Source organism: Cataglyphis hispanica, chromosome 24 (genome assembly GCF_021464435.1).
Source record: "Cataglyphis hispanica isolate Lineage 1 chromosome 24, ULB_Chis1_1.0, whole genome shotgun sequence".
Taxonomy (NCBI): Eukaryota; Metazoa; Arthropoda; class Insecta; order Hymenoptera; family Formicidae; genus Cataglyphis; species Cataglyphis hispanica.
The window spans coordinates 1,343,403-1,368,061 of NC_065977.1; the positions used below are offsets into that span (position 1 = coordinate 1,343,403).

General features: G+C 36.0%; 1 protein-coding gene across 4 annotated transcripts in view; it reads left to right on the plus strand.

Annotated features, from left to right (window-relative positions):
- Positions 1 to 24,659, plus strand: part of LOC126858240 (uncharacterized) — a 211,081-nt gene that overhangs the window by 134,088 nt on the left and 52,334 nt on the right. For all 4 annotated transcript variants that reach the window (XM_050608403.1, XM_050608404.1, XM_050608402.1 and 1 more), the window contains 4 exons: positions 13,626 to 13,813; positions 15,422 to 15,611; positions 21,959 to 22,567; positions 23,434 to 24,347. In XM_050608403.1, the coding sequence (XP_050464360.1) occupies positions 13,626 to 13,813; positions 15,422 to 15,611; positions 21,959 to 22,567; positions 23,434 to 24,347 (1,901 nt within the window). The remainder of the gene's footprint in view (positions 1 to 13,625; positions 13,814 to 15,421; positions 15,612 to 21,958; positions 22,568 to 23,433; positions 24,348 to 24,659) is intronic.

The following is a 24,659-nucleotide window of genomic DNA, read 5'->3' on the forward strand; positions in this document are numbered from 1 at the left end:
CTTTTTGTCAAATTGGAATTTTATAATTCATATGTAAAGGAACTCTCTCATTTTTTATCCACGCGGAAAGAAGTTTACGAGATTGAGCGACGATATTAGATTTCTCTCGTATTTGTGGGACAAGTTGATCCAAGGGCTCGCCGTTAATTTGAACGATCGCGTATCCGGTATTCTCGCATCGCCTGATACAAACATCCGACGTTGGCATCACAAAGGCAACCGTCGTCGTTTCTCGCTCGCAATTATCCGAGATATTGCCTTTCGCGTCAACGGAATCCGGGAAAAATGGTGAAAATCCGTTCACCACTCCCACTGCGAAGGAAATTGTTCGCGGCGCAATCGAGAACGTCATAAATTCCACGGACGATCCCCAACGAACGTACCCGGGCTCACATTTTCCGGACCGCTATCCTCTTATTACTCGCGAAAAACTACTGCGCAGATTGTTGAAACTAATACAATTTCTATGGGTTCAATCCCCGACAATTGCAAAAAGGAAAAAAGAAATCTTACGTTAATTTTTCTTACTGCCATTGTTGTAGATGAATAGAGAAATCATCAGCATTGAAATCTGAATTTACAGAAATTAGTAAGTAATTTTATTTTATTCTTAGATTTTTCCGGCACTATTCTACTTATTATTAAAGAATCTCTGTTAATCAGGGACCTCTGCAAAAGGAAGCGCGCTGCATTGAACAATTTTTCCGATGTCGCTTCTTTCGAGAGATCACGAATCGTTTGGAGGAAAGAAAGAAAGAAAGAAAAACTTTCTTATTGCTGCTCAATAATTCATATTGCATTGTATTTCGTCTCGTTCGATTTCCCGATTCTTCCTGTCGTCGTCATTATGTTCTTTCAGCGAGTTGTCGGCTCACTTTTGTCCGTGCAGTCGCGCTGCTTTTCTTTTCTCGCATCTTTATTCGCGAGCAACAGAAAGAAAGGCAAAATCGAAAAAAGTGCAAACTCGCCTGGCGGCATTTATCGTCGCAGCCATCGTCCTTTGCCATCATGGATTAAACTCGAGGAAGTCGTAATCCCGGAAATCTTCGAGGCAAAATTCTAGAGTCTGCGCAAGCACTTAACGTTTATGAGCTGTCAGGATACCGGTTAGCAAATAAATGTCTTCAGATATGTAGCGAAAATATCGTCGCGATTAAGACGGACATGAAATTTTTCGCAAGAAATTACGAGATTATGATTTTTATTTATTGTATAAGACTTAACGTATTGCTATGAGAAATCTCTTCAGCGCTGAGAACTTTAATACTAATTTTTTTAAAGCAGATGAAAAAAATATTGAAAGAAGCTGTAAAACTAAAATCTTGTTAACCGCTTTAGAGTGGAAATAAATGGAATTTAAATCACTTTTGATCGGATTTGTGGAGAACTTGAAGAAGAATCGAAGGCACGCGCGAGATTTATATTACCGGACTTGCATTATCGCTAAAATTCACGTAAAATGCGGGTTCTCCAAATGGAATTTATCCACGACTGCTTAACATGTGACGGAGATTTCTCGTGATGACGAGAGATCGAGAGCGCAATCCTTGCAACTCGAAGATATCCGTTCGATGGTAGGGCGGCTATTACGAACGCATCTGCTTTGCCAGCGTGTTGATAATAATCTCAGGTATGTAAGTCTTGGAAGAGTCCGTTGAATGTACTTCAAGTAGTAATCCACTCGTTCGTTCTGCTCGGCATCTCGTCTCGCGCGACTACGCATGGAATCTCTTGATGAATGGTGTATACTAATGAGGCGCATGTAGCGTAGATTATTTTATGGTGCAATCATCCGCATCTCGTTTCGTCTACTAATCTTTATAGAAATGTGCCAGATTATCGCGATTCTCCAAGAGTTATTATGCGGATCGAATTTAGTCAAGATTAGTCGCATTCATTTTATATTTCACACTTTACATTTTTTTTCCGCATATAAATGTATCAGTTATATTATATATATATATATAATATATATAATATAAAACTATCTTGCTTCTTTGTGATTAAATATTATTCAATTAAAATTTTTAATAATTTTGAATTTTATTCAAACTTGGTATAAATATATTGGTGCATTGCAAATTACTTTTTTTTCATGCATTTATTTTTTGCTTTAAAACGTCTTAATCGTTAAAGCAGCTCGAGTCGAAAACATCGCCGTCATCATATTGACGCTTGATAAGCAAGCTCGAAATCATAGCTACAAATCTTTCCTGCGATTATAGCGCATTAAGTTCATTGCACGCGTCTCGCGGACGAGCAGATTTCCGGATCGTTCGTGAATATTTAAAGACGGAGGAGATAGGGCGACAAAAGAATCGAAAGGGCTTCGCTAGGAATCTTAAACGCTCGGTAAATAGGCGTGCGCGACGAAAGTTCCCCTGACAGAATTTTACGTGCACTTGAAGGCAAATCGCGAACCTTCTCAATCATATGAAAATATGCATCGAAAAATATCGAAGAAAATTACTACTTGATATATAAAGTTTCTTAAGTGAAAAAAATAGATATATAAAATTTGATAAAGTAAAAAAATTTGCTATTTATTTTATTAATATGTGTTTCTGCATTCCCTTATTTATCTTTGTTCTATCTTCTTTCGAATAACGGTTATATTTATTATAATGATCATGTGTCTACTAAAAATAATTTAAGGAATGACACAAGTTCCATTGACCTCTCGGGATTTAGCGCGCGTACGAATTTGATATCATTAGAGATCCCTCGCAGGCGCCCTTATTACGATGTATAATTATCTTCACGGTATTTTCGTGTAAATTAGGTCGAAGGTAAATGGGCACGGAAGTGCTTCTGATATTCACGCGGTGGGTGCCAGTGCGCGTTTATGACGATGGAAACGTTAACGGAACTGGAAGCCCGTCGTCACGACGGATAAGGGGAGTAGGAAGGGGGATGATAAGTGACAGAACCCTCATATTTTACGCGCTCGCTCGCAACGACGTGTTACATACACGGCGGCTTCGTTTACTCCTAACTCTTCTCTCGCTACAAACTCACCCTGTCATCTTCCCCTCTCGCCCCCTCGCCCTCCTTTCCACCCCGTGCATAACTTCTAAGTAGTTTCGCCGCGCTGCGTTGTATCTCTTCGCGAATATCCAACGAGGAGGCGCGAGAGAATCTGTTTTCACCGCATCTTCCATAGTCTGAATTTTTTAAATCGCCATTTGAAAAGCTGCGTGTGGCATAAGTTCAAAGATAGTAAAACATTGCAATCTTTATTTTCAACGAAGAAGTTATATCGAAAAATGTGGTTGAATAATATTTTTAAGAAGAAAAATCAAGCATAATTAGAGGCATGCTTTAATTTTATAGGAATTTATTTTCTCCAACTTTATTTTTAAACGTCAAATTAAAACGTAGAGAAAAAGTAGAAACGGTTGAAAAAATTAAAATTAAAGAATTTCAAATACTCACTTTTAATTATCGTTAAATTTTTTACGATATCACGTATTTTTACAAATGTGTAATTACAAGTTGTAATTATCGCTGATCACAAAACAATCTCGAAAGTCAAATGTGTATTTCTTTCTCTCTCCCTCTCTCTCGTATTTATCGCTAAAATGTTTTTATCGCACGCGTCTCGCCGGCTACCGCGAAAACACCACCTCGCTTAACGAAACTTTCAGCAGTCCCGTTTTTCCTCCAATTTGCGAGTCGCACGGCCGTTAAAACGCTCCCTGGTACGATTTTCGAGCGCGCTAATTTACGGGCGAATTACCGAGCAGGGCGTTCTCATTACGCATCTCGCTGACTCTTGCGCGCGTATATTCGTTAATTGCGATCGAACGACAACTCCCGTCGCGAATAAATGGCGATTGCTTTCGTATAGCGGCGATTCTCGCGAGTTATCCGGACCGCGCGGATTCTTTTCCAGCCGATAATTTTCGGAAGTAATTTTCGGAAGTAATTTTGCAACTTTGACGGGAAATCGGTGAGATGGAAGGCAGCAGTTTATTAGATTGCCAATCGGATTAAACGGCAATGCAAAATTTAATGATAACAATTTAATGATAACGAGGCTAAAACAATTTTAGGTATGTTTAAATAAAGTTTCTTCTAATTAACTTTTAAACTTGTTTTACAACGGGAGAAATAAACTTAGCGTTATGCTAATCTTTGTTTAATATAGTTAATTAATTATTGTGTGTGAGATAATGTAATTGTTATTATTATTAAAAATGTGTATGTATATAACATAACATATTTTATAGTAAAAAATATAGGAAGTATGGAACTAGCAATTAAGCGACTTAATAAAGAGGGTTACAGAAATTTAAAAAGAAATTATTTCCAATACACATATACATGTAGCGAGTATATATTTTTTGTGGAAGAGGAGAACATAAAGTTACGTAAAAAAATTTATCGTAAGAGAGAAACTGTGTAAATTGCATAAAAAATTTATCACAAGTGTACTAGATGAAACGTGCAATTTAACTGCAAACTGAAACATTAGTTCACAACTGGCGATGTTTAGCTCTGCTCTCATCTCAAAGCGAAATGCAATATATTTCCGGGACGACGATCGTGCAAGTTGGAAAACGAAAAGTTAATGCTGCAAAATCGCACGCAAAACTTTCTCGAGTTTATATCGAGCTTAGCTCTCTCGCCGTGATTATCGCAAAAAAAAAAAAAGATATCGTCTGAGAGTTGCTCGAAATCGTCTATTGAAATTGCGGCTCGAATAACAGGCAGTTAGCTGCTCTGGAATCGCTGCTATATTTTTATTATTAAGAACGATCTCATATTTAATTTCGCTATCTTTAAAAGAGCAAGAGTTCTTTTCACTTTAATATTTTTCGTAGATCCTGATTTTTTTTTTAATTTTAAATGAGACGTTGAAATAAACGAGCTCTTTGAATTCAGAGATGAATGCTGAACGGTATCAATCGAGAGAATAATCTGAATGGAATATTACGCTTTTTTCAGCTGAATAATAAATAGTGTGGTAGTCGAGATTATTTTAGTGAAAATATTTTAATTGGCATTGTTTATTTATATTCTTCCTTATTATTATTTTGTTCCTTCATTCTTATTTATCTAGGAGTATTTTCATTCATTTTCCTTAAACGATTTAAACTTTTAGATTGAATTATCTCTCAATTTTCCATTTTCACACATGTATCTGTATTTATAGAATATAAAAAGTAAAACACATATATCAAAATTATATAAATAATTTTTATTATGTAACTATAAATATGCAAATTTGATCGCACATATAATACATATATATATATATACATAAAAAAAAAAAATAAATAGTTCTCTAGAAGATGACGAATAAAATCTTTAAAATTTTATAAGTCTTCTTCAATTTTTTCGATATACTTATTTATATAATTTATATACTGAATTCAATAACTAACCGCGAAAATAGATACTTAATAAAAACGAAAGAGACATAATGTATGAAAGGTTGTCGTTGTCGTCCTTGTGCACCGCTTTTCTTAAACGTCTCTATTGCACCCGACGGTGCAGTAAAAGCCGTCTGAATTAAGACAACCCGTGCATGCACCGTCTCGCGGCAATCACATCAAAGTGTTCCCTATTCGATGGAAGAAGCAAGGTAAGAGCTGCGAGCTATCGGAAGTTTCTACCTTCAAGAGGAAGGGTAGTACACTAATTTCGTCGCCTTTGTCGCGCGTTTAATAAACATTGCCGGCTGCTATCCGCCCCTGCGCGCAATTAATTTTGTATAATTACGATTATCCATCAGACGCAGTCGGCTTTGATCGTTTTCCCTCATTAAAGATGTTAGTTTAGTAACGAAAAGAGATGGCGACTGTAAAAAGCTGGCGCGAGTTTTAATAGCACAGGTTTGGTCTTAAAATAGATGTCAGCAAGAGAGAAAATTTTCTTTAAATTTTTTTTTATCCTCGCGCAGGAATTATTACATGCATAACTAATTGAAATTTTTCATTAAAGAGTCTTTTTCATTTTTATTCCATTTGAAATTTGCTGCAATTCTATTCAACGAAAAAAAAAAAAAAAAAATGTTATTTCTGCAATGCATTTATAAGAAAATTGAAACATATTTTTATTTTGTGCAATGAGAAATTTATGTATTAGCAAATTACTTTACTTTTTTCTTTCCTCTTGTGTTCTCCATATCTCACGCAACTCTTATTTGATTATTTTATTTGATTGTTTTATTTTGTTGAAAAATGACGTAATGACAATTTCCTGTAAAACTTTTTACCTCTTTGCCATTCCAATTTTAACGGAAAATTGAATGATCGACCCTTCTTCTATCATATTCCTCACCCTCGATTCCATCTTCCCCTTTGTCATACGCTCGATAAACAGTCGCGTGTACGCAGCGTCGGTTGATGCAATTAAGTTGCACGTAATTACAATTTTCCGCGAGGACGACAGCAGTTCCACTCTTTTAAGGAAAAAACGAAGTCGTTGTGCATTCAGTAATCGAGAGATAACAAAAGATACGAACATCGAGAGGTGGTTGATTGATTAAAGATAACTCTTACCGACATCAGTCTAATAAATTCAATATAACTACAAATCGTTTTTGCAATAATTGATATAAATAGTTTTAACCAATGCAAATTTAATAATACGATTGATAAGAAAGAATATTTTCTCTGTGAAATCATATTGGGAAGGACTATTACTATGATAATATTATATTGGAATTTCGATTTGGAAAAGAGAGATATATTTTTTAGTTTCCAAGTATTATTTTTTTTAGATAAAAATGTAGTTTTATACATTTCATCTCTTTTTATTATAGTGTATTATAAATTAAATAGTACACGTTATTATATTTATTAATTATTATTATATTTAGATTTATATATATATATATATATATATATATATATATATTACATCTTTTTTTTTATTTATATTAATTGTTATTAAATTTAATCATACAATATAGGTTACACGATTATTTATATTTATCGGATTTATGCAATTGATATAATCAAATTGAATAACTATAATCAAATAACTATAATCAAATTGATATTACTATGTGATTGATGGGAGGCGGATCGCAAACATCCGAGAGCCAAATTTCAGATGTACAGTTCCGATAATGATGGCCGCAGCAGTAACAAATGTACGTTGACCTCAAACGCCGCGTAAAGCAATTCCGGTAATGGGCATCTCAGGCTGCCTCTCGCTCGGGAAAGCTGGCGAGCCGGTTGTGTGTAGCAATCGAACTGCCACTTGCCGAGAAAGCGGGAGGAGGCCGTATAGCGGCGTCTCGCAAAAAGCGAGAAGGCGATGGACCCCCGGTTTCTGCGAGGCGTGCTTTTTGAGCTTCGCGCGTCCCCTCCAACTAAGGAACGGTGACGTGGGTGGACCTGTATCGTGGGCCATTTGTTTCCGCGACGTTGAAAAATGCTTCTTTCCTTCGTACCTTAGCTAGCTCACCCGGGTCAATGTCTCGACAGGGTGCACCCACATCCACTTTACCTTAACTGGCGCACACATACATACACAGGACGATCCACGGGAGAGATTCGTAAGGTTTTGTAAACTGATATTTTCTTCATTCTTCATCCTTCTTTCTCCAAGTAGGACAAATTAACGAGAAAAATACACGCGAATGCGAGAGAGATTGTTTCACTGGAATATAAGGTACATCTAATTTAAAATTTAGTAGAATATAGATATAAGCGATTATGTGAAATACGATAGAAGAAAATTTGCGTCGGAGAAAATTCCCGCCACGTTCGTCGTTAATCATGAAGGAGCGCAATCGGGACAAAGTTCCCACAATCCCCCCGTTACGCGATCGGCGGGCATCGTGTTTCATGTTTCCGGTCGATTGGACGGAAGCTCCTCACGTGTACGCGGCGGCGCATTAATTTCGCGTTGCCGTTCCGTGTCAATTGCGACGATATAACGCGTCGCGGATCGCTTTTCCGTTCGATTTATTGAGCTAATCTCATATTTATTGAAGGCCAGTTTCCAATTTACACGGCCGTGGTTAACGTACCGCGAGCCCGTAACTGCAGGCCATTCAATCGCCAAGAGGCTGAGCGTTATATATCCGGCTTAATTAGATCGGAATTAAATTCACTTTGTGATAGGTCTTGTTGTGATAGAGAACCTTCACGCGCGACAATGAAATCATTATCCTATTAACGCGCTTCCGAGCCTTATCTTTTTGTTACTTATTACCTATCAGAATCAAATTGATTTCCCATGATTTGTTTCTCCCATTGAGTGCAGATTTGCATTTTTGGTCACCTATACTTGTGATAATATTTTACATTAATAGCATTGTGATTCGCGAGTCTCGGTATTTTCATATTCAATTATCAATTCTGTTGAAATTAACGAATGATTATTGCGATGCATATTTATCTTTTCAAAAAGAGCCGATAAATGCATGAAGCAAGAAGATGCAACAACGTGAATTTAATTAGAATGAGATTATAAATTAATGTGTGACATAATTGATGTGTTATTATTTACAAAAAAAAAAAATTCAATCTTTTACAATAATAAATTTAAATATAAATTTGTCGGAATAAATATAAAGTTGCGGAATAAATTTGTCTATAAAATACTGTAGATTATTTCTATCTTTACTACATATATATATATATATAAGTTTCTTCATTTTGACAATCACATCAGTAAAACAGAAATGGAACTATCATGCCGCATATCGAATGCCGCAGTAAATGCATCGTATTCGAAAGCGTACTTCGTTATAGATTCGCGTGTTATAGTAGAATGATAATAATTATATTGCGAATTTACATCGCCCTGACCAATTTACGCGGCCGAACAATGAACAGTTGAAACAAACCGCGCGACGCAATCCGATGAGAACGCTTTTATCACGTTCCACACAACCCCATTCAGTTTCTGTCACAAATTTAATTTCGTAATAAACGAACTTTTAATTACGAGAGGAACTTTTTCTACACGATCGCATTTTGTCAGATTGCAGCGTTGATATTTCGCTGGTGATAGAAAAAAAAAAAAAAAAAATATTTATATATATATCAAGCCGTCGAAAAAGGCTTGGATATTCGGCAATATCTTGTGTATGAAAAGTAATTCGATCAATTCCTCCAGTTATTTGTTGTTCTTTGAATTATCGCGACTACGACGTTAATTACGAGCCTTTGAAACGTGTTGTGCGTCTGCTTATGCGAAATATGCCGAGCACGTTTTGCTAATTACGCGGTTTCAATTACGCATATCTTCGTATAGCCCGGCGCTATCTATTAACGCGAGCGGTAATGCTTTTATGAATATTCTCTCATCGGTTATTCGAAATGCAATATGGGGATATCTGCAACGCATAGCTTACTTATGTTACTTATGTTAGTACGTGGTGCAACTTGAGCGCGACATATTAGCGATGAATACGCTGAATACGATAAAATTGATTAATTAATTAAACAAATCAGCGAGCACGATATAATCGCGTCACTTTAAATGCAAATGAGTCGCAAATGAAATGCACTTGCGTGCAGACGAATATATACGACCGATAAGTAAATTAATACGCATATCAAGAGCAACATCTTGAAGAAAAATCAACGAAAGAGTGGATCTTAAATTGGATTAATTATGGATTAATTAAAATGATTGGAGAACGACAAGAAATTTGGCTCTTTTAATATAATGTATTTATCACTGGTATTTTTGAAATACTTAATTTTTTTTAGAGAAGGCAAAATGCGAATTTTAAACATTTCCTATAAATAAAGATGTTGTTTTTCTAAATTCTAAATAAATATATTTTAGATATTCCTTTTTAACGATATATGTCACAAAAATTATTTCCTTAAATGTTCTTTTTTTTAGACCTTGCCTTTTTATTCGATGTTAATTAAATTAATTGGAATAATTTTGATAAGCTAATAACATTCTAAAAAAGACAGAAAAATTCCTCACGCGTGGTTAATTTATCGCGTCCCAATTTCAGATTGTTTTACCGAGTATCCAGAGAATGTAAAGAATTATTAGGCATTATTATGTGTTGCGGAGTCGAGTATCCGCGTGCACGTTTTATTCTCGCCTAATGAACTCGCGCGCTTAATTAGATAATAATAACTTTATTAGACGCACTCGGAAAATTTAGTCGCGCTCGTTACCCTCGCTTAAACAACAGCTAATGTAACCTGCGGATAATTGCAAAGTAAATTCTACCGCTGTGTACACAGGTGTGTGGGCGTGTGTACCGCGTGCGTAGGATATGACCTCGCGTCGCGAACTACTCTTCGTCTTGCGCGGCGCTTGCATATAATTTCGGCCTGTAATCTCACGCGCTAACGAGTACGAAGGCGCGTAATTTTCCTTTGTCAAAGCATCCCGCGTCGGAGAGCCGAAAGGGCGACGCGGCTCTTTCAGAAGCGGCGCGCGCCTGCATCGAAAACATGAAGGATGGCGGCCCCTTGCCCTTTATCGTCACTACTATGACTGCAATTATCCTCGGATTAATGCCGGCGCTCATCTCTCTCCCTTTATACGCTCTCTCTGCAACTCGATCGTCGGAGCCCCCCGTCGTTCCATTCCGTTCCGGTGTTATAGTTTTGCGGTATTCGACAGCCATTGTGCGCGTCCCGTTTTAGACGTAAAGCCCTCCTTGTGTTCGAGAGATTCGAGAAAACTCATCCTCCCGCCTCCCCACAAAGTTCGGGGGATGCCTGGAAATTCTCGGCGATGCGCGGAAGAGTGATGATTATGCCGATAATCTATAATGTATCATAATACGTATAAACTGGGATTACTTAAACGCGATTTTAATATTATTTTGCGATTTTTATAGTAAAATTATATAATAAATTATAGTACATTATATAGTAAAATTTTATAGTAAATTTATTTAAAAAAAAAAAATATTTTATGAAATATTTTATAGTAAATATATTTTTTAGAAAAAAAAAAAAAAGAAATGATCTTATGAATAGAAAACAGTTTAAAAACGTACATATTTAAAGCAGCACAGAGCTTAAGAATCTACGATAAATAGATGTGCGTCTAATAGAATAGAGATCTTATATACATAAAGTGGATAGAAGAGAATACGAAGGAAGGAAGGTAATAAGGTACGTTAATAAAGATGTACTATTATCCTCGTAATCGGATTGCAAAAGTTCTATCGTTTTCAAGAATTTAATAGGATTCCTGAACGAGGAGAAAGAGAATGGAAGAGAGATCTCTACTTTATTCGTTATTTCATTTCATCAATTAACATCTCGGCTCAGTGAAGATCGTCATAGGCAGCCTTGCCTTCCAGCGGAATTAATATCCGAGAGTAATGCGATTATCAAAGCTTAATCGACGCCAAGTCCTTCTTCCCTTTCTCTTCTCAGTTCGAAAAAAAATTCATATTTATATGCATTTTTAAACACATCTTGTTTGTCCTATCTCTTAACGGCAAAGATGAAAACAATCATGATGAAAATTTCTGTTTCATAAAAATACAATTCAAAACGATAGGTTTTTCTAAATGTCAAATTTTCAGATATTTTGCGCGATCTGCATGTACGAAGTTTGTGCAACGTTAACTAACTATTTGTTGTACACAGTATTTTTACTGAAAAGCTTGCATAAATAATGAGGAAAAAAAAAGATTTGAATGGAATAGTTGAAGCGATGCAAATGTTTTCCGGATTAGCCGCTTGATATAGGATTTTAGTCGCACCGGAAGCTCCGAATCACTTTCTTCTTTTTTCAAGCGGAACAAGCAAGCAAGCGCGGATTGGCGAAAATATATAGCCGAGTAATTAAGAGAATATCTGCCGACTCGAGCTACTGATTAGTTGCAGACGATCGATCGTACAAACTGATCGATTTGAGAAAAAAAAAGTTGCCGATCTCTTTTCAAGCAACATCTCCTGCTGCAAATTCTTAGAAACTGTGGGTGAAACTCGACGAGGAAAGAAGAAGCTTTGATTTCGTCTGGATTTGCCGTGAAAAAGTTAAACGTTGCATAACGTTAATAACGTAAGTTGCTCTTCCGTTCGGAAACTGCAATAAATTTGCCTGATCAAAGTAATATGTTGTTTATTAAATTTTATGAAAATTTCGATTTAATAACGCGTATCTTTGTTAATAAATGAAATCTCTCGCAATGTGTTGTGTACGAAATTCAATAAAACGAGATTAATAAAATGTATGCAAACAAGGATGTTTTTTTGAAATATTGAAATAATTAGATTTTTTTTACTATTTATAAATAAAAATATTAGTTACGGATAATTACTATTAAATTTGTTACAAATCTTTCTAAATCTAAAGATAAGATAGTTTTTAGAGCAACAATATAGAAAAATGATACTAACTTTGATATTAATTAAATTTAAAAGAGAAGCATCTTGGAATGTGCATGCATCGGTCTTCTCGTATAAATCTCGAGAGTCTAGTTCAGTTGCTGAAGTTTAATCTCCGAGTTCCGTTAACAGCGTGAAGACGTGCACATGCACGCGATAAAGTCCGACCTCTCGCAAAATCGCTTGAAAATTTCTCGAAACTTAATCCTTGGGTTTAACTAGACCACCGAAGACGGCGAGGATCAAACGTTCGCTTAGAACTGGGAGCTTTGCTGCTGCTCGCCAACGACTCTCCTCGAAATCGTAAATTCGATTCTTTGCTCCGATCGTACTCGCGCTCTTAAACTGCTTCCATTGTGAAGATTTTCGAGAAAATCGTAACGCGCGATCGTTCGTTCGCCGAGTTTGTTGTATTCACGCAATTCTAACTATTCGACATATTTTTTAATTCTAATAAATGTTGAAATGACATCTTAACAAAGATATTGTAGAAACAAGGATGAACATGAACAATTAATCAAATTAATATACAGTATACATTGCTAAAAAAATTATGAAATGAAAGATAATTTTGAGAAATTTTTGAATTAAATATACTTTAGCTTCTATTTAACATTGTCTTTTTACGATTAAAAATTGTGTAAATTAATTGTCCATGACAACGCACGTGCGCGCACATTTTGTAATAAATAATAAAAAAAATTTTAATTTTACCATAAACACTTCTATGAAATTCTCTCTTTTTGATATCTTAAATATAGATTCAAGTGTCTGACAAGTATTATTTTATTCGTTATTTTTAAGTATTTTTAGCATAAAATAGAGAGAAATCAAATATGAATTAATATATAAAATAAAGAAATGTAACTTTAATAGATATAAATCTCTTTTTTTTCTTTCTACTCTTCTCGAAATCTGATTTTAACAAAATGTATGCAGATAAGAACACATAAAGTTATGGAATGCGTTACATTGCAATCTCCATAATTTTCATCTCTCAAATTTTTTACATTCGGAATTTAAAGCAACTTAAATCCTTAAATCTATAGAATCTCCCTTGAATCTTAAAGCATGTTGTATTTTCATCTATTTTTTCCTCTTGAATATTTAATCATAAACATTATGATTAATCATAGGTCATTACTTATCAAACGACCAATTTCTCTCAATCTTGACAGGGATAATAAAATTTTGGCAAATCAAATATTATAAATTATGAATTGTATAGATAGATATCTACGGAGTTGCGAGATACTCGAACGTAACTCGGCGGCGTCATGTCCTGAAGTTCCGCTGTTGCATAACCACCACCGCTTGCTCTGTCTGTTGCAGGAGCTGGAGAGGAGTTATACGCTCTCGACCCCGGGGGGTAGCAGCCCCGTTTGTTGTCCGCCTTGCAGCCCGCCACCCGCGCCGGCCGCATACATATCGAGCGCGCGCGCATCCTCGCGCAGACTCGCCGGAAGTGGCCCCGGCGGGCCCACATCCCCGGAAAGGGATCCCTTGGGAAGACTGTTAAGGTGAGTCACTCGTTCACTCGTAGTTCACCATCCGCATGCTCTCTCGCTGCCAGGCGGAATCCTTATTTCTCCGCAGCGGAATCGTCCTTCTCAGAAAGTCTAATTCCATCAGGCGCGTTTTGTCCGCTCACGCTCGCCTTCGTATTGTCCCAGGATGAGACGTTGTTCTCGCGGAGAGCTAATTTTATTCAGTACAAATAGATGTCGTACGAAAAATTTTATGTTCAAAATGATACGCGCTTTAATAAATTACGATTATAATTTAAAATTTAAATTTCAAATTGTTTTGCTAGTTTTTTTTTTTTTTTTTTTTTTTTCTTGAATTTTTGATTATATCATGACTGATAATATCAATTTAAATAATACAGATATCCTTTATTGAAATTATAACTATTAATAAATTTGTAATTATATTTGTTATGTGAAGAGAGCTCCTCTTACACAGAACCAAAATTAAGAGAATATATGATTTATATTATATACAATTTTAGTAATAAAATATTTTGCTTTATTACTTAAATACCATACAAGTTTATTCTACTTTTTCTCCAAGCTTTTTGAAACTTAATTTTTTTACGGAAATAATTTTATAATTTTAATTACTCTGGCATTACGCGAATTTTGAATACTAACCGTGATTAAATTATTTTCTTTGTGTAATTAATATGATATGAATTAGATTTAATATTAGTTAAACTCAGGATTTTAAATTTAATCGACCTTAGTGAGCAATCTTAAAACGATTGGTGAGAGTATTTGAAATTATAAATGCGCTCGATGTTGAAAAATATTTATTGGGGCGAGTCAGAAAGGCCGTCGTGTGTGCAAGATAAATATACGACCTAATGACTTTCATGAAATCAGAACAAGCTTTAAGACCGATCACCCGGAAGTCGTAAAAGCCTTACGGGCTTTCCTTGCTTGCTTCCCTTCGGGACGTTCTTCTCCTGATTACCTTCATAGCCTTGCGGGCTTTCCTGCTGTAGCCATCAATCTCTGTGGCAAGAGGTATACACGAATGCATTATCCAATATCTTGCTCGTATTACCATTTTGTCGTCTTGGGAAATTTACCGATCACCCGATAAATGGAAGATCATTTATGTTAAACTGACATGAGCTCTTTGCCCTTCTCGAACCATGTGTCGAATCTTTATCTGATACTTAATCTCCTTCATTTATCGAGTCTATTAAATTTACATTTTTAATTTTTATCTAAAGAATGTTTAAAAAAAGAAAAAACAGATTAAACTACAAAATATTCGATATAATTATATTATAACTACATGGAAAGAAAGAAAATCGTTAAACGTAATAAATAATAATTTTTTAAGCAAAAATAGATAAACTGCTGGCGGATTAAAATCCGACTCCAAAGTTATTAAAAACATTCATCATTTTATTTCCTCTATGCTTTCGACAATTTTCAATCCCGCAATAACCAATTTTGCCCCATTTATCTTGCTTGGAGCACCAAAACTATTTCATTATGACCCCACCTCCGGAATCTCTCGAAATTCGGCGTACTCCCGCTCTACTACTTCGCTCGAAGAATTCCCCTTTTACAAGAGCCACACATTGAATATTTCCCCGAACCATATTGTTGCAGATTCCTGAAGACCTTCTACAGGGAGCTGGGCACCCGCGATCCGCCTCACCTGCCATCATGGGCATCCCCGCTCCCGCTCGGTACCCTATGTCCGGCGCACTTTCAGCCGCATTTGCAGTTGGTGCATAAAAGCGAGCAGGAGCACCGTTTAGAGAACATCAAACCCGACCAGATCTTTGCCCCCGTCAGGGTGAGTGTTCTTAAAATGCTATAATTATACCGATTTGAAACACAAAATATTGCGTAGATAATAATTGTCTAGATAAACTTAAAATGATATTTTATTTTAGAAATATTAATTATATAGAAAATAAAATAAATATGAGGAAGAATTTGCGATATTTGTGTTTTAAATCGCCGATATATTATAATTCTTCGCCTCACGCGTATCATACGAACATGAAAAGTTTTTAATATGATTCTTATATGCTTCGCGTTAAATAAAGATCCACGTAAGAAGTTATATTGAGGGTGACTCCGTGCACAGTTTTCTTTTTTTTTCCACTCTCCTAAATAATGACTAGTACAGAGAGATCACGGAGGAGAGTAAATAAAATTTGGACGGGGAAAGATTGAGAAATACTGCTTTACATATCATACATCGCGTGAGGCACGCGGCAAAAATCTCAGAGACTCGTGGTGAAAGCGTCAAACAGATTTCCGGTTCACGTGCCACGTGACGGCGCACACGAGTTTCCGCGAGAGCGTCGCGCGTTATCAGGACACACGACCGAGATCTCTCTCGGCGGCAGTCGCGGATTTGCATGATATCGACTACGTAATTGCGCGTGTGAGCAGCAAGTCGAGAGTCCCGGACGCCCGCGGGGATGAGTATCTTCCGACGACTATCGAAGACTCGAAAACTCGCTTCTCTCGCCGCCACCGTTGCCGTCGGCAACTTCCCTCCGGAATGTGAAAGCCAAGTTGGTGTCGTCTGAAGTTCAGAATGGCAGAGAGAGAGAGAGAGGGGCGGGGAGGGTGAAAAAGTTCTGCAAACTTCCTTCCTTCCCTGCCCCCCCCCCTCCCTCCCTCCCCCATGATTTGCTGTCTCGAGTTCTTGCGTTTCTTCACCACTTTCTCGATGCAGTCTCCCGCGAGTGAAATTGCAGTGACGCTCGAATCGGCGCGCTGGCGATTTATTTATGGCCGCAGTTGGTCGTTATCGGATAGTTGTTTTGATTAGATTGCTCTACCGAATCGATTTCTACGAATGAAAGAAATGTTAAGCCGGACATACATTTTCGTCACTTTGAAATATTTTTAATATTATTAAATATATGTATTATATAATTAAACTTTTAAAATCATACCTAAATTAATAATAATGATTACATAGTGCATGTAATATAGAAAAAATATATTGAAATATATATATATATATATTGAAAAAATATATATTGAAATATATATGTATGAGATAAAAAAGATCAACAACAATCCTTCTCGATAACGATTAAAAAATGCGCGATTCTGTTGTTGTTGGTGCATTTTTACGGGAAAAATCTAACTCTCTCGTTCAGGTCGACAATTCGCTGCTACATAACATAAAAAGAATTCATAAAATGCGGACAACGTGTCCGAAAGCACTCGCGTCGAAAAATGAGTCTCGGACGTACGTAGGATATGAAGGAAAAAAGGTGCAGACATCAAAGTTCACATATACTAGGCTTGAAGAATCACATGTGCAGGTGGATGAATCCGCATCGTAAAACCGGCATGCTTCCACCGTGAAAATAAACGAAAATGCGTTGAGCAGACAACATTTAGAAATCGTTCTTAGAACCGCCAAATGCACTCGCGTTTGTCATTCCACAGTTCTCTCGTGCACCAGAAAAATTAAAGAGCCGACATAAAGGAAGACTATCGTAAATAAAAGTAAATGCTTCCAAGAAGCTACTTTTTTTTCTAGATAATATTTTATTCGTTTCTTAGTCTGAAAAAAGCACCCTTTATATTTTTGTTTCATAAGCAACTTCTATATCTTTCTGAACTGAAAATGTTGAGCTTTGCATATAAAATGTGGTTATACAAAATATATTTTTTAAAAGTATGCCTGATAAATAAAAACAATAATTATTTAATTTTTAATAGAGAATATATTTTAGATAATATTATTTTTTGTTATTAAAATTCGGCGTTTTTAAATAAATATAATTTTTTTTTTATATTAAATGTTTAATTATTTATTTAGTCAACTTTTTTATTGCTACTAAAAAGTGTATATAAAAAGTGACGCATATATAAATTTTTTCTTTTTATTATATTTTAACTTCCTCCATATTTTACACATTAAAACGAGCGGTCGTATTTATTTTTTTTTTCTTTTTTTTTAACGTTACAATCGATTTTTCTAATGTATAATGGACACGACAAGGAATATTATTAAACGATTTTATTCGATGATAAAATAATCGATTAACACACATGATGCATGTTTGAAACTGTTTATGATTTACTGCATTTAAAATATATTCCTTTATTACTTTATATAAAAAATATAATTTGTGATTTGTAATTTTTTGTAAAAATCTGCAGTTTAAGTTTTTCAAAAAAATTTATTGGTAAACTCGATGGAGGGCAAATCAGTATACATTGCGAGCAAAAATAACGATTCTCCTAGTATTGGATAAAATTCGTGAAAAAAGCTTCTCTTGCCCGATGCCAGGTTATCAAAATCAAAATATCGAATTCGATACTTGAAAAAACAAGCAATTAAGACCCTCGAATTGAGTGACGAAGATTTCAACCAAAAAAAGTGAAAAATCAGCGACTTCGTTTTATCACAAAAATACGATCGCCGCTTTCGACTCGCAAGCTATAAAAAAAAATTATAGCAGTCACCAACGGCGATGTGTGGTTTTTTCATTATTCAGGATATATATTCGCATACAAGAAAGGATCGAGTTATGCGGTCGCTGTTCGCTAATGGACGCTTGAAAGCTCGCTCCTTCGTGCAATCACGAAAATTGCAGCATTGCGATCTATTTCAAAAGATACAGGCACAATAAGAGATAATTTAAAAAATAAAAAAAGTCAATTTTTTCTCTATCTCTTTCTCGCTCTGTCTCTCAATTGCGGTAAATAAAAGGTATGAAAAATACATAATTGATTGAATGAGATTTTACGCGATATGAAATTAATAAAGAAACATATGCGCTTGCAAATTTCATTTTTAAATTAATAAATTTTTAAATTAATAAATTAATAAATTTTGCATAATTCAAGAAAAATATCTCGAAAGCATCGAGTTTAACATAAGGCCAAGAGATTCGTGTTTTATTATTCGAGTGTCGCTTATTCCGTCGAAGGATGCGGATCTCTGCGTTTGTGCATTTTGTCGCATCGGTTTTGTGCGATCGAATCAACGATATAAAAATCGATCAAAGGAGAAAGAAAGAGAGAGAGAAAAAGAGAGAAAAACTGCTGGACAGATCGATCTGCGATCCAATCGTTGCCTGCCATTTTCGATACGTATATCTGGAAATGTTCACGTTCCGGATGGCACGATTCCGCACGACGGATTTTTCTCTCATCGCGTTTCTTTCCACAATGCGCCCGCGAAGAGACACATCGTCGTTGTGAAACACCGCTCCTTGTATCACTGTCTCCTTAAATTTTCCACGACGGAATGAAGCGCGATATATCTCGCGCTACCGCATGAATATCAACGCTGGTCGCTGATCCTTTTGTGAAAATTTGTCGACGTGCTGTTACCGATTCTCTCTTTTCGCAATATGTGTAGTTAAAAAGAAAAAAAAAAACAATAGTGAGCACTGTGACACATACATTGCGTTAACATAAACATTATTATAGTGTATGATTAATGTATATTAATATATAATTTGAACAATTGAATGATAATTATAATATAATAATATAATAAAAATAATATAATATTATATATGAGAATGAAATATTTTTTGTATATGTAAAAATTAATATATATAATTATATACAATTTAAATTTTATCACAATTTAAATATATATACAATTTAAATTTTATTTAATTTATTAATTTACAATTAATATCAAAGGAACAAAAATAGTTTGACAAAATTCGAAATAAAAATACTTAGTCTTTGTAAAATTATCTTTACATTATTTTTTCAAAAAATGAACTATTTTGTATCCAGTCATTAAACACTCTATCTTATCCCCATAATTCAATATTGAATGTCTGCCTCCAACATTCTCTACATTGGTTTATAGAATGATATTTATAGGCATGTAAATGTTCTAGGAAACTAAGGTGTAATTTATCGTTTTATGTCTGTCCTTCGCAACGCGATCATTTCGACGTTTCCGTTTGACGTTTTCACGAAAGATTCTCTTTGCCCTCCCCTCGCTTCCTCGCACAATTTGGTTGCAACGAAAAGCGGCTGGAACAAATGCGCCTTTGCAAAGGATTGATAGGTAGATTCCACGTGACGTAGAAATACGCTAGGTGGAATACTCGGTAACGAGCTTACTATTCTTCATACATCGTTGTTGTATTACCCTGTCGAAAACTCGTATCATGTTATCGACATTTTGTTAATCCTTCTCGGTTAACATGGATCAATTAATCAGTCTTTATTTTAATATAATTTTTTAGTTTGTTCTTATTTATTATTTAAGAATAAATATTAAAAGTTAAATATGATACTGATATTTTATTATGATAATATTTTTTATTTTATTAACATTTAAATATTATATTTTATTATTATATTATATTACATTATATTATTATTATATTCTAATATTTAAATTTTAAATATCAGAATCATATAATAGAGATAAAGGCGGAAAAAGGCTGTCAGTGATTAAATTTTTATTAAAGAAAAAGGAAATCAAAATAATCGAAGAATCTGGAAAAAAGTGAGCTGGCTAATTAATGCTTGATACATATGCATGTATTTTACGTATATGCTTATGTATAGGGTGTCCCAAAAACATTAGCATACAAATGCATATGAGATAAAAATTATTAGATATATATATATATATATATATATATATATATATATATATATTTCATCGACTCAAAATTACCCCGAAAACACATCTCCAATGAATAGAGTCGAATTTTGCTTTTTTTTTTCCTGTATCCACACCGAATCGGATCGTAATCGTAATCGCACACTGTATAATGACCGTGCACTATTATCCATCGTTCGACAGATTGTTTATTCTACGCGCGACTAGATAGATTATTGCTGACAGAGTGAATGGCTGGCAAACGCCACGTGTTCCGCGTTCTACGGATTACTGTTATCGATTACGGAATTGAGACTGTTTGCCGATATCGGCTGCCGATCGTACACCACCACAATGGATGTCGCGTACCTTATTGTAGTAGCAGTCGGTTAACGGTGTTGCTCTCGGCAATGTGTGCGTTAAGTTTAATCGCGCATGTATGTTAATCGTTTGCATAATGCTAACGCGAGTACCGTTTAGAGTGCTGCCTCTCTGTTCGATCATTAAATGAGTATAGAAACTATTATCTTATTAGGGATTCTCTGGATTCGCTCAAAGTGTTTGCATTATTTTGTATGATATTTGACATTGATTTTTGTTGTTGAAAGAAAGATGTATTCATATTTTAATATGTACTGTAACCTCTTGAAAGCAAAGAATTTTTTACTAAAGTTTATATTAATAAAATAATTAATAAAATTTTAGAGAATTTTAGAGAATTTTACGAATATGTAGCGCAATTCACCTCGTTGTCGAATTGAAAATTTTGCGCTTTAAGAAGTTTCTAATTTTAACAATAATTGACAAGATGTCGAAATTTACGAAAAAAATCACTTGAAGAATTCGCGAAAATAAGAGGAAACGATCGATTGTCTACCGTGATGCAATATCGCGAGATATCCGTATCGAATGCTGGCCTCGCGTGTAACAAGCAATAAAGTGTCCGGAGCATTCTGATCCATCTCAAGGGGATTAGTGGTTCGTGGGGAACGTTTTAAGTTCTAATTGGCTGAACGGAAGCCGGAGATCAGGAAACTGAGAAGTATCCGAGAAGCTGGTCACGAAGTGACTAAAATCTTTTTCCTTTATTTTCGCGCCACGAGTCGTCAATTTGATCGAAACTCGGTATCTGGCCTTTCAGCAAACAATCCGTAATTCATCGCATTTTATTTTGCTCTCGTGTCTGGCAATTGTTTTTCATTCGCGTGTTGATTCGCAATAGCTTTTCGTCGTTTTAATGCCTCACGAGTGAGTGACGCATATAACGTTTATAATCTCGCGTCTTATTAGGTGAAATTTAAATCAAGATAAGATCTATAATTTTGTCTTATTTCTATATAAAATATTTTAATTCTTTTTTTATTTATCTTTGCTTTTAAAAATTTTACATATTTTGTCGAAGTTTGAAAATATCTGAAAATTTGGGATGATTTAAGCATTTCGCGGAAATCTGCATTCCATCGATCGCATATTTTGATTATGTAATAATTTCAATTTTTTCCTCTACCAATGATAAAGTAAGTTTAATTTTTAATTATTACTTCGCGAATTTACGCGAAATGAATTATTATTTGCAGCTAAGCGACGGCACGGTGTCCGAGGCGCCGCGGCGGGTCGCCGTCGAGGGTGGTCCCGGGAGCGGGCGGACCACTCTCTGTCTGCGACTACTGCATCAATGGGCGACCCAGAGCGACGGTCCCGCTCTGGCCTTTATCGTGCCGCTGCGCGAACTTCGCGGCAGTCCTGTCCTAAATTATCTCGCGCGAGAATTGTTGCCGAGGACGGCCGCGTTGGGCGACGCGGTCGCCCAAGTCTGGCGCACGTTGCATTTGATGGAGGACCGCGTGCTCTTCGTTCTGGACGGTTACGATGAGTGCGTGGGCGGCCGAGCGTCCCTCGGCGATGCGGCCGATCTGTTGGAGGGTCGACTGTTCCCGGATGCGAGAATCCTGGTCACGTGCTCGCCCAACAACTCGACCGCCCTCGCGCCCTTGGTCCAGCGTAGGATCCATCTGGCCGGTCTCGAATGGCCGCATGTTGAGCGACTTTGCGTGGCCTACTTTATTCACAATGACATTGCCGAGAAGGCCTGCGAATTCCTTGAGGCGCTCAACGTACAGCCGCAATCTGTCAGGCAGCTCGGCCAGCATCCGCTCGGCTGGATCATGCTCTGCTGCCTGTATCAGGTAGGAATTATCTTCATAAATATTTAAATGTTTTTGTCATTATTATATTATTATTGCAATATAAAGAAAGTAGTTAAATTAAAACTGCTTTTAAATATTTTTTAAAAAAATTATTTTGGATAATATTGTAATTATAAAATTATATTTTATTTTTAAAATGTTTTTGTCATTATTATATTATTGTTGCAATATAAAGATAGTAGTTGAATTAAAACTGCTTCTAAATATTTGCTAAAAAAATCATTTTGGATAATATTGTAACTATAAAATTATATTTTATTTTTAAAATTTTGTCATTATTATATTATTGTTGCAATATAAAGAAAGTAGTTAAATTAAAACTGCTTCTAAATATTTGCTAAAAAAATCATTTTGGATAATATTGTAATTATAAAATTATATTTTATTTTTAAAATTTGTTTCTTTTGAAATTATTTTTTAGATTACACTATTGTGGTTGCACTAATTATTATGATTTTATATACCTGAGACAATTGTATTTGCACTAGTTAATTTTTTTTTAAGCATATTAATTTACTTTAGCAATAAATTTATATAAATTCTATAAATTGCTTATTCAACATGAGACCTTTTTGCTTTATTTAAAAAAAAATTTATTCTTTTATATATAATAATTGATAGCCAATTCTTTTATCATTTTTATCGAATATAGTAGCGACGATTTCGCTGCAATTGCAAAATTCTCCGAATATCTTTTATAGAAATTACTTATTAAAAATTAATAAAAATTATTAGATTGATGATCGATTAAAATAAATTATAGTTTAACTTAATTAATAAGACACATTTATACATTGTATGATAAACGCTGAAGCTACCTGATCCATGAATGCGATCTTTGACAGGATTCCGGAAGTCTACCGACCGAGACAAGCGCTCTTGTACAAGCGGCGGTGAAGTGCATCGTAAAGAGGAGCTTAGACCCACCGATTCCCTATAACGAAGAGATTCCGGGGCACTGCAGGAAGCGCCTCGAGGACTTCGGCAAGGTATCCTTGGCCGCTCTACGGGAAAACAGATGCTGTTACACGGAAGCTGAGTTGAGGGCGCGGGGCGGCGGCATCGAGGTCACGCGGCTCGGCTTCCTGACCAGGGGACTAACTTTCGGCCAGAGACGCAAGCCTGATCTCTACACGCCAATCCACACGGCGGTGGCGGAGTTCTTGGCGGCGTACTATCTCACTTCAGTGGCGCAGTATGCCAATATTTTGCGCCGCGAATTGGAGGGTCTGCCCTCTGGCATCATCGGTCATCTGGCCGGCCTGCTTGGTCCCAAGACCCACTTAATTCTGAACCAATTATGCCCGTTGGAAGTGCCACCTAGAGCTGTGTTCTCCTTGTTAAAGGCGGCCGGCGCGTCCGATGGCAACATCTCGGCGGTCTGCCGACTAGTCGGGGCAGGCCCCGGTTTCGGTCCCGCGCCCAACGAACGACCGCCAGCCCCGTTGGTTCACACGTCACCCCTAGAATTAGAAGGATGGGCCAGGATTCTGGAAAGTCCCGCTTGCACGCTCGAAGCGCTCGAGGTAGTGTTCCAAGTGGAACGAGGGTCCGATCCCCGATACCTCGACGATTTCTTCGACGCTCTCGCTGGCAACGAGAGCGTCAAACTTGTCAGGATCACGTCTCTGCTGGGACAAGAATTCCCGGCGGACGAGGCGCAGCGATTGGCCGGACACCTGAAGAGCGTGCTTGGCAAAAAGAAGCTCAACGACTTTGAGCTTGTCATCACTTGTCTCGAGGAGGCGGCCCATGATAGGTGAGTCGTTTTACTTTTTATTATTTTATTTTAATATTTTACTTTTTATTTTTTATTATTTTATTAATTTTTTTAACGTTTTTTATTATTTAATTATTAATCTTTTATTTTATTACAATGGAATTTTTTTACCCAAAAATTCCCCTGCTATTGTTCCGCGAAATTTCTTAATTAACAATAGATTATAAGGACGATGTTGCTTTTGCGTCGAAAAGTATCCGACCACTCGAGTCATCGAGTCGATTTTCTCGCGCGATTCAATAGCCAGAAGGATAAAGATCCTGGTGAACATGTCAGCGTTATTGTGCCTCG